This window comes from Rosa chinensis, chromosome 4 (assembly GCF_002994745.2).
Source record: "Rosa chinensis cultivar Old Blush chromosome 4, RchiOBHm-V2, whole genome shotgun sequence".
Lineage (NCBI taxonomy): Eukaryota > Viridiplantae > Streptophyta > Magnoliopsida > Rosales > Rosaceae > Rosa > Rosa chinensis.
The window spans coordinates 25,951,068-25,966,748 of NC_037091.1; the positions used below are offsets into that span (position 1 = coordinate 25,951,068).

General features: G+C 41.9%; 1 protein-coding gene across 1 annotated transcript; it reads left to right on the forward strand.

Moving 5' to 3' along the window:
* Positions 1–8,096: 8,096 nt before the first annotated feature.
* On the forward strand, positions 8,097–9,252 carry LOC121052818. The gene is made up of 2 exons (XM_040518702.1): positions 8,097–9,165; positions 9,209–9,252. The coding sequence occupies exons 1-2, from the start codon at positions 8,097–8,099 to the stop codon at positions 9,250–9,252; spliced, it is 1,113 nt and encodes a 370-aa protein (XP_040374636.1).
* The last annotated feature ends 6,429 nt before the right edge of the window (positions 9,253–15,681 follow it).

A 15,681-nucleotide genomic window follows, 5' to 3' on the forward strand; every position in this document is an offset into this window, starting at 1 on the left:
CCTCCCAAGGTGGCTTGCAATGATTCAACTTGTGGAGATCAAATTTTGAAGATTGAGATTCTAGGGTTCATCGATTTTACGATCTTTCGAGGTAAATTCCGGCCAAATGACTTTGATTCAAACTTTGTGCTAGTTATGAATGTTGATGTGCATGTTAAGAGGAAGAGTTTGGCATAGGTCTCACCACCTAATTTGGAAGTCGACAGCGGCTCTGCCACTTTCTGTGGCGGCGTTTTCCTGTGGCTTCCGGCCACCTCAGTGACAGTTTCTATTCCTGATCTTGATCTACTCGTCGATATGAGCATTTTGATATATGGTTTGTAATTTTTGGGGATCGTATGAGCATGTTAGGGTATTAGTGTTTTCGGTTCGCTCGGTTCTCGATTCGTGAGGATTCGAATGTCCAATCGACTTGTAGTTTTGATTATTGACCATAGAAGTGTTCCGTAGACTTTTGGTGGTCTTGAATTAGGTTTTGCCTCGATTTGCGTCACTTTCATTTTTTGGACTATTTCAGGAGTTTCGAAATTTAATTGTTTTCGATTCATGTACTAAGTTGTGATGTATATTACTTAGGTGTTTGACTGAGAATATTCGATACATTATCTTGGCTTTAAGAGAAGACGCAGTGGAATTTGGAGGTGAGTAAATCACACTTGGTTCATTTACGAACGGAGTTGCTTATTATTCGAAATTAATTGTTAAATTGTGAAATCGTTTTCGTAAATGAAGATTTGTTTTCAAATGATATGAGCTTGATCGACTACGGTTCATAGGACTGTGGTTCACAGGTATGGTAAAATGATTTTTCAAGTATAAAAATGATTTTCTCGAGTTTTGTGATCATGAAATATAGTTGGTATTAGTGGCGTCCCTGAGTGGATGACTACGTGTGTGTGTGTGTGTGTGTGTGTCTTGGTGAAATTGAGTGTTTGTTTACTTTGTTGTGCGAAGTGGTTTGAGGAAAATAAATGAAATTGGAAAGGAAGATAGTTTTGTCGGATTGAGCTTTGATTTATGTGTATACAATTTTGATTATGCATGGTTTTGAGATGAGAACATATTATTTTGGAATTGGTTTCACTATTGTTTGGAGATTGTTGGAGTTGAGGAAATAATATTTGGTGATAACCAGTGTGGTGATCCGTGTGATGATTTTGTATAAATGATATGGATTGTTGTGAGTGATTGATGTTGTGGTGATTAGCATTATTAATGGATGTTTTTAGTATTTTTTTATATTTATATCTATTATTGAATTGTTTGTTTTCTTGGTAATCTCCTGAACTAAATTATATGTAGGGATTACTGTTTTCTGAATTGATTGGTTTTAATGTAATTCCCTGAACTAAAGTCTATGCAGGGATTACTATGATTTTATTAATTGTTTTAATGTAATCTCATGAACTAAGTTTCTATGCAGGAATTACTGATTTTGCTTAATTCTTATTGTGAGTACAGTTGTGGTTTGTTATCTGTAGTGAGTGGGAAATGAGTTGTGATGTCATGGTTTTGGCAATTGCTTTATGTTAAGAGGAAATTAGTGTGATTTCGTAGTTGTGTTGTTGAGACAAAGGAGGGATGATCTGGTAGGTTGTAGTATTTTAAAATGTTTAAAATGTTATTGGAGTTTAATTGTAAAATTGAAGATGTGCGAATTTAGATGAATGAGTCGAGAGTAAAAGCATGTGGGTTTTAGTTTGGGTTAACTTGAGTGAGCATGATATTGAGGGATATGAACTTGATGTTTTTATTCTGATAATTGCATATTGATTTTGCTAGGCTGAGATGGTTTAAGCATATGTTATGTGGTTATTTAGGTTTACTCATACGAGCTTGCAAAAGCTTACCAGGTTTGTTGTTTCAACACTATGCACTATTCCATGGTGTAGGGGTTATTTTGCAGGTCAGAGTTACAGTCGTCGAAGCTGAAGTTTTATAGTTGTTGTAGCTTGGACATAAAAGTGCATTTTGTTTTAGTCTTCCGCTGTGTAGAGAGTTGGTGAGCCTGTTTACTTATGAATTGTTGTTTAGTTTAAATTGTAAATACTTGGTGATATAATATGTGACTCTAGAGAACAAGTCAGTATTGACAGTTGTGAGTTCGATTTGTGTAGTTGCTTAATTTATATGAAAAATTTTATGCTTATTCTTCTTGTGCTTGTTGGGTTTTCGTGTTTCGAATTTGAATTCTTTTATTCAAAATTCGGGGCGTTACACACACACACACACTTACTCTCTCTCTCTCTCTCTCTCTCTCTCTCTCTCTCTCTCTCTCTCTCTCTCCCCCCCCTCCCTCCCTACCCATCACAAACCCACACGACGGCGTTGCAGACCTCAGACCTCACAAGCTTGCCAGCAAAACACCTGATCATTGATGGCAAGTAGTTTGAGCCTAACCCGAAACATCTAGTTCTTCACAAGCAGGTTAACCTTTAGATCTTGGATCACGGGTGTAGTGAATTGAGCTCGGATTGAGGTCGGGAGATCCGTTGTTTCAGCTAACAACGAGAATGAGGTCTGTTGTACTCATGGTCGAATGCGGCGAATGCCAGAGAGTCCAAAGTGTAGCGCAGCCGCAACCAAGAAGCTTCAGCGAGCTAAGGTTGTGGTTCCGGACAATGACCTTCGACGGCCAGAAGCCTGGAACCTCCTGTCTCCATTCTCTTACTTTGTAATTTGATTCGGTGAATTCTGGATAATAGGGTTTAGGGTTTAGGTGAATTCTGGCACCTAAATTACAATGACTTTGTAATTTGATTCGGTGAATTCTGGCACTATTATCCTTGATCTCGTATTATTAAATCATCAGATTAGTCATGCTGTGATTGAAATTGTTTCAGTTTGATCTCTATTTGATTAAATGATTATCGCCTGTTGCCTATGTAATGTTCTAGATTTATTGTGGTTTTTATAATTGTATTAGATCATAATTGTAGGACAGAATGAGAACTGCTGAAGTTTCTGTTAAAAAGGATTGTTGTTTTGTTCTAGTATAGATGGATGAATATGATGGTTGCTTTATCAAGTTCTTAAGTTGTGTTTGTTTGAAGTTGAAATCAGAGTAATTTGATTCAAGTAGTGGACATTTTCAATATATATTTGTTTGATATTTCATAGTAGCTTCTGTATTGCTTGGGAATGGATTTCTTAGTCATTGTGAGTAGCTTTATTAGTCTTAATTTAAGGGAGTAGCTTTTGTGTTACTTGGTAGTAGATTTTTTTATTGGTGAGAGTAGATTTTGTTGTTTGCTTGAGTAGCTTTTAGCATTATTGGGAGGAATTTTGTTGTTGATTAGAGTAGTTTTTGTTGGTGGTGATCGTAGTTTTTGTTGTTGGTAAGAGTAGATTTTGTTATTTATGAGAGCAGCTTTCTGATGTTGGTGATAATAGTTTTTGTTGTTGTTGAGTAGCTTTTATTCTCGATAAGAGTATATTTTATTGTTGGTGAGAGTAGCTTTTAATGTTGATGACAATAGCTTTTCTTACCTCTTCGAAACTCTCACTGGAGTAACCTTTGTTGTTGGTAAGAGTATCTTTTGTTGTTGGTGAGAGTAACTTATACTGTTGATAACAGTAGCTTTTCTTACCTCGCCGGAAATCTCACTGAGTAGCTTTTGTTGCTGGTGAGAGTAACTTTTGGTGTTGGTGACAGTAGATTTTAGGGTTTTTGTCCATTTATCCCATTTCTAGAATTTTTTTTTCCCACTTACCCCATTAAGTTTTTTTAATTCACTCTTACCCAAAACACTCTAAGAAGGTCTTCCCTAATACCCCATTAAGATTTTTTTTTTAATACTATTTTACCGTCACCCCTTTGTTACTTAGAGAGAGGGAGAGAAAATGGAAGAGAGAGAAATCATAGGAGATTTTGCGGGAGCCCAGTCACCGGCTGCAGCCCACCGGACTTTTCTGAAAATCTTATCGGAAATGTTTATTGCCCCCAATAGACATCTATTACCCCCAATAGAGGGCCAATAGAGGTCTATTGCCCCCCAATAGACGTCTATCAATCATGTATTACCCCCCCAATAGACATCCATCAGCCATGTATTGCTCCCCAATAGATGTCTATTGTCCCCCAATAGAACTTTTGGTTGCCAGAATATGAACTAATCTCCCTAAATTAAGACAAATAAAACTTTGTTTAAAGAGGAAAAAAAACGAATATACTTTTAACACACTTCTATTGCCCCAATAGAACTTTTTTTTTTTTTTTCATTTTTTCTTCCATTCTGGCCCTTTTGCAGTTCCGCCTCCATTTTACCAAAAAAAAAACCAAACATTGATGTGGGCACCCAATCATCTTTCTCCTCTGCCACAAGAATGGAATGGGGTTGAGAGATTCACTGACAGGACCCGCCCCGGATTTCACCCTGAAATCCGAAGTGGCCCTGTGGGGCCCGCTTTAGAAGAAATTCTACCAAAAATTTGGCGGAACTTCCCCTAAAATGGGCTACCCAAAACCTGTAGAAAGCATTTACACTTCTCAATCAATTCATCCTTATGCCCCTGGAGCCACCCTGCTCCCCAAATCAACATCAGTCTCCAATTCACAAAACACACATCTCAACTCGAATAGCATAAATCTCATAGGTAATTAAAGCAATTCTAACAGAAAGATATAAGAGGAAAACCTAATTCAAAGGCAGATGCGGAAGCCATGCTGTGGACTATGCATCAACTCCGTGTACGCCTGACCTCAACCAATTCGCCTGCAAACTGGGCATTTGAAACTGAAGGGACCAGGGGAAAGTACATAAAATACGTTAGCGTGAGTGGACAAAAATAAACAATTTTTAAACCAAATGGATTTTATACTTTCCTACATTTATTTCTCTAAAAACTTCCGATGCATGCAATGATTTAGAAAACAAATCACGAGAAGCTCCGCTCAAGAAAAACCGACTAGCCCCGCTAGTCACAAACAACTGAGAGGAAAGATCGAAACTCCGATACTCAACAGGATAAGACCAGCCCCGCTGGTTACACGGAAATCAGACTAGGCCCCGCTAGTCGAGAAATGATAGGATATGAGGAAGAGATATCACCATACGGGAAATGGAGCCTCCCAGGCTCTACCTACCCTCAACTGCCACTCACACCTAGATTGTGCGAGGAGGAGAACTAATAACCTCAACTTCCACTCACACATAGATTGTGCGAGGAGGAGATCAAATAACCTCGACTGCCACCCACGTGAGGAGGAGAATAAATCACCTCTACTGCCACTCACCAACACAAAGTAGGTGAGGAGGAGAACAAGCTACCTCAACTGCCACTCACCAACAGAAAGTCAGTGAGGAGGAGACCTAATAACATAGCCCGCGTATGGTGAGGAAAAATCATTGAAAACCAGTAAATCCATGTAGCTTCCCCACATTTCTCACGAGATAGAAACCATGTATTCAACGACGTGACCCCGCACGCCAAGATTACTCTCAATCTCAAAATGGATAAGTGAGAAATATGGATAAATCGACGGCGTGTCCCACACGCCCAGATATTCTCAAATCCGTAACCAAAACCGGAAATTAGTTTAGGTAAATCCCATTTCCAAAAATCTCTCAAAATCTCCAAGAAGCCAACCAAATCCAAAATCCTTAATTAGGCATTCCCGATGCCAAAATTGAAAGTCAATAAACAATTGAGAATATCCAACTCCATTGAAACTCATCTTAAAAATCTTCCAGGAGCTTAACTTGGTGATTAGGGATATGCTTAATTCCGGAAATTTACCTCGGAAATAAGGAATTCATCAAATAATATTATAAATCAAAACCAACCTTTGAAACTCATTATTGAAATTAAATCCACAAGATAAACCGAAATAAAATTCCGAAAATCAATTCATTTGCTCAAAATGTAATATGAATAATCACTAGAGCATTATTTTAAGAAAATAAATGCATGCATCGCTATTTAAAACAAAAGTCCACTCACAGAACTATTCCGACGATCACGCATTCGTGTTCCGTCATCGAGCAATAGCTCGGTACGTCGTCCTGTACACAATTATATTTCCGTAAATAATTCTTCAATAATTTAATACAATTCCTAAAATCAATTCCTCATAATTTCACCTCCCAATTCTCCTCGGATTTAGCCCAAATTATACCACTAATACCAATTGTTAATTTAAAGGTTCCAAGGCAGAACCGAGAGATAACCGACTGTCAGATTCTCGTAATTCGATAATCGAAACCCTAAACTTCAAAATTCATAAATAATTCCAAGTTTCTCCAAAAATTACCAAACTTCACAAACAAGCTCTACACAATTTATAGGATTTAATGGGCTAAAAACCGGAATTAAAACACCGCCTTACGCGCCTTCACGCGCCACCTACAGTGTAATGCCCCGTACCTACTAATTACTTTTTACCGTGGTTGACCGAAAAGTGACTTTTCTTTAGTACGGTAAATTAGGGAATTTCTTTGAGATTGTCGTAGAATACGAAAAAATCGAGTTCGTGGATACGAAGTTTGTTTCGATTGGAGTTTTTACGGGGAAAAATTAAGAATGATTGTGGGAATTTTTGGAAGGATTTATATTATCGATTGGTGGTAGTTTGTGATGAAGGAGGTGAGATTAAATTGATTTAGATATCGAAAGGTTCTTGTGAAGATTTAAATTTAGTGAAGTCCTTGATCGATTGAGAAATCGAATTAAAATCGGTTGAGTAGTTTGAGTTAGAGGGCTTTGAGATTGTAAAGGAATGATAGAATTTAATCCCAAATTAAAGGATGGGCGTTTTATAACCATTTGTGAATAACGGATGCTTATTCCGAGGGGAATGAGTTGTTTTTGAGAGTATCTCATTATATGGTTAATTATATCCTATTCTATTGTGACAGGACGTACTGAGCCCTCGAGCGAGGAGGACACAGGCAGGCAGCAGGTTTAGCGGCGGGATTCACTTGTGAGTGGACCTTTATTTTTATTTAAATAATTCATGCCGCATGGTATTAAGTTTTGAAATGTGATTTTATGGAAAGAAAAGGATTAAAAAGGAAACAGTTGACAAGGAGGCCAGTTTGGCGCATGCGTATCTTACCTAGTTGGCAGTCCCTTCTAGGTAATAGTCTGGTCGGCAGTCCCGTCAAGACTATAGCTCGGGTGGCAGTCCCACCCGATGCGTCATCTGGTTGGCAGTCCCTTCCAGATGACTTGATGTAGTTAGTCGGCAATCCCGTCTACTACCTGTGGCTAGTTGGCAGTCCCAACTAATCACCGCCTCCTATCCGGTTGGCAGTCCCTTCCGATGCGTCATCGGGTGGCAGTCCCTCCCCGATGGCATGAGATGCCTAGGAAGCAGTCCTTCCTAGTAATCAAATGAGTTTCTTGGAAAAAAAAAGGCTCGCTGCATGATGGTTTTGTTAAAAAGAGAAATGGGGAAGCATACCATAAATTGTTTTGATTCTAGTTTCGGTTTTGTCCACTCACTCTAATGGATTTTATATGTTTTCCCCTGGGCCCTTCGTTTTCAAATGCCCAGATTTCAGATTAGCCGAGATTGCGTCCAGGCTCAAGGACTTTGGAAATCAGCGCTTCCTTTTTGTCCGTAGGTTATTACTTAACCTACCTTGTATGATTTCGGCTTAGTTTTAGTGTTGCTCTGATATACCTTTTCCTTTAAGTTTGATGGATGTAGTGCTTCTACGGAGGATTATGTTGGGATTTGAACTTTCCGGATGTAATATATATGCTTGGGTTGTAATATGATATTGTAGGTTGAGTAGAAGTTACTGTTGTAATCATATCCAGGTTTGTAAATTTTTGGGTTGCCCATATTTAGGGGAGGTTCTGCCGAATTTTCGGTAGGATTTCGCTTAATGTGGGCCCCGCAGGCTCGTATCCAGGTAATAGGGGTGATTCCTGGGTCGGGTCCTGTCAGTTGGTATCAGAGCACTAGGTTATTAGATTCTGTGGCCGATATCTTCTTATAGTTGTCTTACATGCTTGATAGTATTCAGTACCTCCCGAGTGATGGCCCGACTGCAGCGGTTCCCCATCATATACTCTTCGGTGCTGACGTACCAATCAAGTATGTAAGATAGTTGTTGTTGGTATAAATATCTTGGTGTAACTCAGTTATGGGAATTTCAGGTGGAATGAGACCCGGACGCAGATCTCGTGCTGGCAGGAACCATTCACCCGCTAGTGAGGGTGATGATGAGCATGTTCCTCGTGGGTTGTTACGGACCGTGGAGCGGTTGTTTGAGCGTTTTGCAGCGGCTCTCCCCAATCCTAGGACTGACTATACTGTGGAGCGTGCCAGACGCCATGGGGCGTATACTTTCTCTAGTGCTCCTACGGAGTCCGTAGCAGGAGACTGGATTACCCGCATGGAGAGAGTATTTGAGTCCTTGAGTTGTCCAGCTGCTAGGAGGGTTCCTTTGGCTATTGACCTCCTAGACGGGGATGCATGGCTTTGGTGGCAGGGTACCAGGAATATGGGTTATGACCCAACTACCATGACTTGGGAAGAGTTCAAAACGGAGTTCTCAAATCGGTACTATAATCAGGCATCCCAGCACCGTCTCCGATTTGAGTTCATGCAGTTGAAGCAGACTGAGGAGATGACTGTGTTACAGTATGAGGAGCGTTTCATTGCTTTGTCTCGGTTTGCCCCTGAGTTGGTGGCGACAGAAAAGTTGAAGGTTGATCAGTTTATCAATGGCCTTCTACCTGTATATCGGGATTGGTTGGCGCCTCATGATTATCCGACTTTTAAGTTAGCTGTGGAGGCTGCTATGAGGTGTGAGGCTAGATATCTGGACGGTTCCCGACCTTTGGAGATTGGCGGTCCCAGTCAGGGGCCATCTAAGAGAATTGCCTCTAGTTCGGGTTCTGCATCGTCATCAGGCAGTAGACCGAGCAGTTCAGATTCTAGCTCTCGTCAGCGTTTCAGGGGACGCTTCAGGAGGCCTGGGCAGACCGGTAGGAGACAGTCCAGGGGTGGCACTGCTAGTTCCAGTGGAGGCTTTGGTAGACAGGCGATTCCGAGAGACTATCCCCAGTGTGCTACTTGTGGTAGACACCATGCAGGCCCGTGTCAGGCAGGTGTGGGGACTTGTTACCAGTGTGGCCAGTGGGGTCACTACAGGAGGGAATGCCCTCAGTTGACCCAGGGAGTCTTCACTACTACTAGTCAGAGTATGGGTCAGACCTCTGTGGGTGCTACTAGTTCAGGCTCTCATGGCAGTTTATCAGGCAGGAGCAGCACTCAGTCGGGTCGTGGACAGATAGGGCGTCCAGTGACCCAGGCCCGTCTTCATGCTATGACCCAGCAGGAGGGTCGCACTGCACCGAACGTCATTATGGGTATGTTAGTTGTTTTTGGTCAACCAGCTTTCATTTTGATTGATCCTGGAGCCTCTCACTCCTTTATGTCTAAGAGGTTTTCTTTCTTTGCTAATGTGCCCCCATCTCTCCTACTCGGAGAGTGGCATGTTGTTCTACCATCGGGGGAAAGACATAGAATTGAGTGGGTACATCGTTTTTGTGGTGTGTTTGTAGAAGGAGTTTGTTTAGAGGCGGACTTGATTCCATTTGAGTTAGTGGAGTTGGATGTAATCCTCGGGATGGATTTCCTACGGATGCATCATGCCTTAGTGGATTGCTTTTGTAGTACTGTATTATTTCGGAGTCCGGGTAAGCCAGTTGTCACCTTTTATGGTGAACGGGAGGTTCTCCCATCTTGCATAATCTCAGCTTTAACTGCTAAGAAGATGTTGAGTAAGGGTTGCCAAGCTTATTTGGCACATGTGGTGAATTCAAATGCCGAAGTTATGGATCTTAGCCAAATTCCTGTTGTTGGTGACTATCCAGATGTATTTCCAGAAGAATTGCCTGGATTGCCCCCGGTGCGAGAGATAGACTTTACCATTGATTTACTTCCAGGTACAACACCCATCTCTCAAGCACCTTATAGAATGGCACCGGCGGAACTGAAGGAGTTGTATGTACAGTTGCAGGAGTTAACGGATAAGGGATTTATACGACCTAGTGTATCTCCCTGGGGTGCACCTGTGTTGTTTGTGAAGAAGAAAGACGGTACTTTGAGGCTTTGTATTGATTACCGGAAACTAAACAGGGTGACTATAAGGAATAAATATCCCTTGCCCCGCATTGATGATTTGTTTGACCAGTTGAGGGGTGCTAAAGTTTTCTCAAAGATTGATTTGAGGTCTGGTTATCATCAGTTACGGATTAAAGAGGAGGATGTAGCCAAAACTGCTTTTCGATCACGTTATGGTCATTATGAGTTCCTTGTTATGCCTTTTGGGTTGACTAATGCACCCGCTGCTTTCATGGATCTCATGAACAGGGTGTTTCGCCCGTATCTTGACCGCTTTGTGATTGTGTTCATTGACGACATATTGGTTTATTCTAAGAGTGAGGAGTTACATGTTAAGCACTTGAATATTGTGTTGGAGACTCTACGGCTACACCAATTGTATGCTAAATTCAGTAAGTGTGAGTTTTGGCTTGACCAAGTGACATTCTTGGGTCACGTCATTACAGCTGGTGGTGTTAGTGTGGATCCCCAAAAAGTAGAAGCCGTGTTGAATTGGGAAAGACCTACCAATGTGACGGAAATTCGTAGTTTCTTGGGTCTTGCTGGTTACTATCGACGTTTTGTGCAAAATTTTTCTAGAATTGCCGCTCCTCTTACTAAGTTAACGAGAAAGGGTGTCAGATTTGTTTGGTCTGAAAATTGTGAGCGGAGCTTCCAAGAACTTAAGAGTCGGCTGACTAGTGCTCCAATTCTATCCTTGCCGGATGATAGTGGGGAGTATGTAATTTACAGCGATGCCTCTAGACAAGGCTTGGGTTGTGTTTTAATGCAGCATGGTAATGTGATTGCTTATGCTTCTAGACAGTTGAAGCCACATGAGTTGAATTATCCCACACATGACTTAGAATTGGCAGCTATTGTACTTGCTCTTAAGCTATGGAGGCATTATCTGTATGGAGCCAAATGTCAGATTTTCACTGACCATAAGAGCCTCAAGTATGTGTTTACACAACCGAATCTAAATTTAAGACAACGAAGATGGATGGAATTGATTGAAGATTATGATTGTACCATTGAGTATCACCCCGGTAAAGCGAATGTGGTGGCGGATGCACTTAGTAGGAATCCATCCGTGACCTTGTCATATTTAAGGGTCACTCGTGTACCCCTATTGGCAGAGTTGAGATCTACGGGGGTTGAGTTATCGGTTGATGAGGTTGGTACTCTGGTAGCTAGTTTTCATGTGAGACCAGCATTCATTGATAAAATACGGGAAGCCCAGCCTCTTGATCCAAGAATTGAAGGGATTAAAGAAGGTGTTCGTGGTGGTTGGCAACTTGAGTTTTCTATTCGAAGAGATGGAACATTGATGTTTGGGAAGAGACTTTGCGTCCCTAACGATGAAGCACTTAAACGAGAAATACTTGATGAAGCTCATAACTCCGCGTATGCCCTGCATCCTGGTGGTACAAAAATGTATCGGACTCTCAAGGAGTACTATTGGTGGCCAAACATGAAAATAGAAATTGCAGCTTTTGTGAGCAAATGCCTTGTGTGCCAGCAAGTGAAAGCGGAAAGGCAAAAACCGTCGGGGTTGTTGCAACCTTTGCCAATCCCAGAATGGAAATGGGAACATCTCACCATGGATTTTATTTACAAGTTACCTCGTACGCAGGATGGTAATGATGGTATTTGGGTGATTGTAGATCGACTCACCAAATCAGCTCATTTTCTGGCGGTTAAGGAAACCTTTAGTTTGGATAAACTGGCAAAGTTGTATGTGGACAAAATTGTAAAGCTTCATGGTGTCCCTGAGTCCATTGTTTCTGATCGTGATGCTCGATTCACATCAAAGTTTTGGAGGAAGGTTCACAAATGTTTGGGAACAAAATTACAATTTAGCACTGCTTTCCACCCTCAAACTGATGGACAATCTGAGCGGACTATACAAACTTTGGAAGACATGTTGAGGGCTTGTTCTCTACAATTTAAAGGAAGTTGGGATAAGCACTTGGCTTTGATGGAGTTTGCATATAACAACAGTTACCATTCGAGTATTGGTATGGCTCCCTACGAAGCTTTGTATGGGAAACAGTGTAGGACCCCCTTGTGTTGGGATGAAGTGGGAGAAAGACAACTTATTGGTCCTGAGATTATTGAAATCACAACAGATAAAGTTAAAGTGATCAGAGAGAGACTTAAGACGGCCCAAAGCAGACAGAAGAGCTACGCAGATAAACACAGGAAGCATCTTGAATTTCAAGTTGGTGATTGGGTATTTCTGAAGTTATCTCCTTGGAAGGGTGTGGTAAGGTTTGGTAAACGAGGGAAACTAAGTCCAAGGTATATGGGTCCCTATGAGATTGTGGAACGAATTGGTCTTGTCGCTTATCGCTTGGCTTTACCTCCACAACTATCTCAAGTACATGATGTTTTCCATGTCTCCATGCTTCGCAAGTACATCACTGATCCTTCGCATGTGCTATCAGTTCAACCCATTACACTTACAGAAGATCTAACATATGAAGAAGAACCAGTACAGATCCTTGATCGTCGTGAGCAAGTACTCCGAAGTAAGATTATACCTTTGGTTAAAGTATTATGGAGGAATCACTTGGTTGAAGAAGCTACTTGGGAACCAGAGGATCAAATGAGGCAACAGTATCCACATCTTTTTCCTTGACAGGTACAATTTCGAGGACGAAATTTTTATAAGGAGGGGAGATTGTAATGCCCCGTACCTACTAATTACTTTTTACCGTGGTTGACCGAAAAGTGACTTTTCTTTAGTACGGTAAATTAGGGAATTTCTTTGAGATTGTCGTAGAATACGAAAAAATCGAGTTCGTGGATACGAAGTTTGTTTCGATTGGAGTTTTTACGGGGAAAAATTACGAATGATTGTGGGAATTTTTGGAAGGATTTATATTATCGATTGGTGGTAGTTTGTGATGAAGGAGGTGAGATTAAATTGATTTAGATATCGAAAGGTTCTTGTGAAGATTTAAATTTAGTGAAGTCCTTGATCGATTGAGAAATCGAATTAAAATCGGTTGAGTAGTTTGAGTTAGAGGGCTTTGAGATTGTAAAGGAATGATAGAATTTAATCCCAAATTAAAGGATGGGCGTTTTATAACCATTTGTGAATAACGGATGCTTATTCCGAGGGGAATGAGTTGTTTTTGAGAGTATCTCATTATATGGTTAATTATATCCTATTCTATTGTGACAGGACGTACTGAGCCCTCGAGCGAGGAGGACACAGGCAGGCAGCAGGTTTAGCGGCGGGATTCACTTGTGAGTGGACCTTTATTTTTATTTAAATAATTCATGCCGCATGGTATTAAGTTTTGAAATGTGATTTTATGGAAAGAAAAGGATTAAAAAGGAAACAGTTGACAAGGAGGCCAGTTTGGCGCATGCGTATCTTACCTAGTTGGCAGTCCCTTCTAGGTAATAGTCTGGTCGGCAGTCCCGTCAAGACTATAGCTCGGGTGGCAGTCCCACCCGATGCGTCATCTGGTTGGCAGTCCCTTCCAGATGACTTGATGTAGTTAGTCGGCAATCCCGTCTACTACCTGTGGCTAGTTGGCAGTCCCAACTAATCACCGCCTCCTATCCGGTTGGCAGTCCCTTCCGATGCGTCATCGGGTGGCAGTCCCTCCCCGATGGCATGAGATGCCTAGGAAGCAGTCCTTCCTAGTAATCAAATGAGTTTCTTGGAAAAAAAAAGGCTCGCTGCATGATGGTTTTGTTAAAAAGAGAAATGGGGAAGCATACCATAAATTGTTTTGATTCTAGTTTCGGTTTTGTCCACTCACTCTAATGGATTTTATATGTTTTCCCCTGGGCCCTTCGTTTTCAAATGCCCAGATTTCAGATTAGCCGAGATTGCGTCCAGGCTCAAGGACTTTGGAAATCAGCGCTTCCTTTTTGTCCGTAGGTTATTACTTAACCTACCTTGTATGATTTCGGCTTAGTTTTAGTGTTGCTCTGATATACCTTTTCCTTTAAGTTTGATGGATGTAGTGCTTCTACGGAGGATTATGTTGGGATTTGAACTTTCCGGATGTAATATATATGCTTGGGTTGTAATATGATATTGTAGGTTGAGTAGAAGTTACTGTTGTAATCATATCCAGGTTTGTAAATTTTTGGGTTGCCCATATTTAGGGGAGGTTCTGCCGAATTTTCGGTAGGATTTCGCTTAATGTGGGCCCTGCAGGCTCGTATCCAGGTAATAGGGGTGATTCCTGGGTCGGGTCCTGTCATACAGTGGCGGCGCGTGGGGCTCACGCGCTAGTGGCCACCACCTCCAATGGTCACCAAATTTCAGCAGCGCCACCTACTCATCAGACCCAACATTTTTCTCAACCACAACACAATCCAATTTTACCTTTAAGAGCTCCAAATAGGCCGGTGAAAAATTTCCAGAAAAATCCCAAACCCTAGGATCGGGCTTTCCTTGATTCTCCTTCCATGCTGCAAATCGCGGCTCAAGGCTAGGGGGGAAATGATCCTTGGCAAAAGCCCCACCTTCGACTCCGGTTTGGTGGCAGGAAACGGAAGATATCGGCGTTGACCACTTCTGCTACAGTGAAACTTCAAGGACCCGATGCGTCATTTTCCGGCCAAGTCGCCGTGAGTTACCGCCGTGGGGAGGTTGGGTAAGGGTAGAGGAGACGACCGGTGCTGGTTGTTCGCTCCCAGGTGGCCGGAAGAGGGAGATGGCCGGAGTTGCAGAGAGAGCCGAGGAGAGGAAGAAAAACGCGGGAGAAAGAGAGAAAAGAGGAAAAAAGAAAACTTACTGGCCACAGTAACTTTTTCAAATTTATACTACTTACCATGAACAGTAACTTTCACAATTTTGCTTATAACTTTCGCATACGAGCTCCGATTTTTACGTACCACATATGCACGCGCTCGGTTTAACACCCTCTACAACTTTCATGAAGAAAACTTTCTCAAATTTTGACCCTAACAAAAGTCAACAATTTAGGGCCACTAAAGTTACCGAAAAAGAGTAAAGGTAAAACAAATTGTCGTTCACTGTCCAACAACTAGTAAACCGGTGAATTTAGGTTCGGGACGTTATATTCACGGCGTCATCTTCGTCCAGGTTGGCGGCCCCTACTCCGACCACAACTGCTGGGAGAGGTCGGCAGACATGGACACGCGTAGCACGGTGTACAAAATCGACCAGAACAACCCGGGATCCGACGTGGCAGGCGAAACCTCCACTGCCTCCATCGTGATCAGGTCACGTGACCCCGCTTAGTCGAGACTGCTTCTCAATCAAGCCGTTAGGGTACGATTTTTGTGTATGAAACTTGCTCTGAATTGCGACCGCCAATCCACCAACATCTGCGACGATCGATGGCGCCGGATCTGTGCCTTCACCAAGAATCACCTCCATCGTCGTCCTCGTCTTGCCACCGGCCATCTAGACCAGAGAATGGAGCTAAAGGCCGTGCACTGGTTCAGAGAGAGAGAGAGAGAGAGAGAGAGAGAGAGAGAGAGAGAGAGAGAGAGAGAGAGAGAGAGAGAGAGAGAGAGAGAGAGAGAGAGGAGAGAAGGGCATGTGGTTGTAATTCATTAATTAGACTAATGGTAAAATTGTTATTTCAATTCAAATTGGGTTAGTGGGAATAAAAATT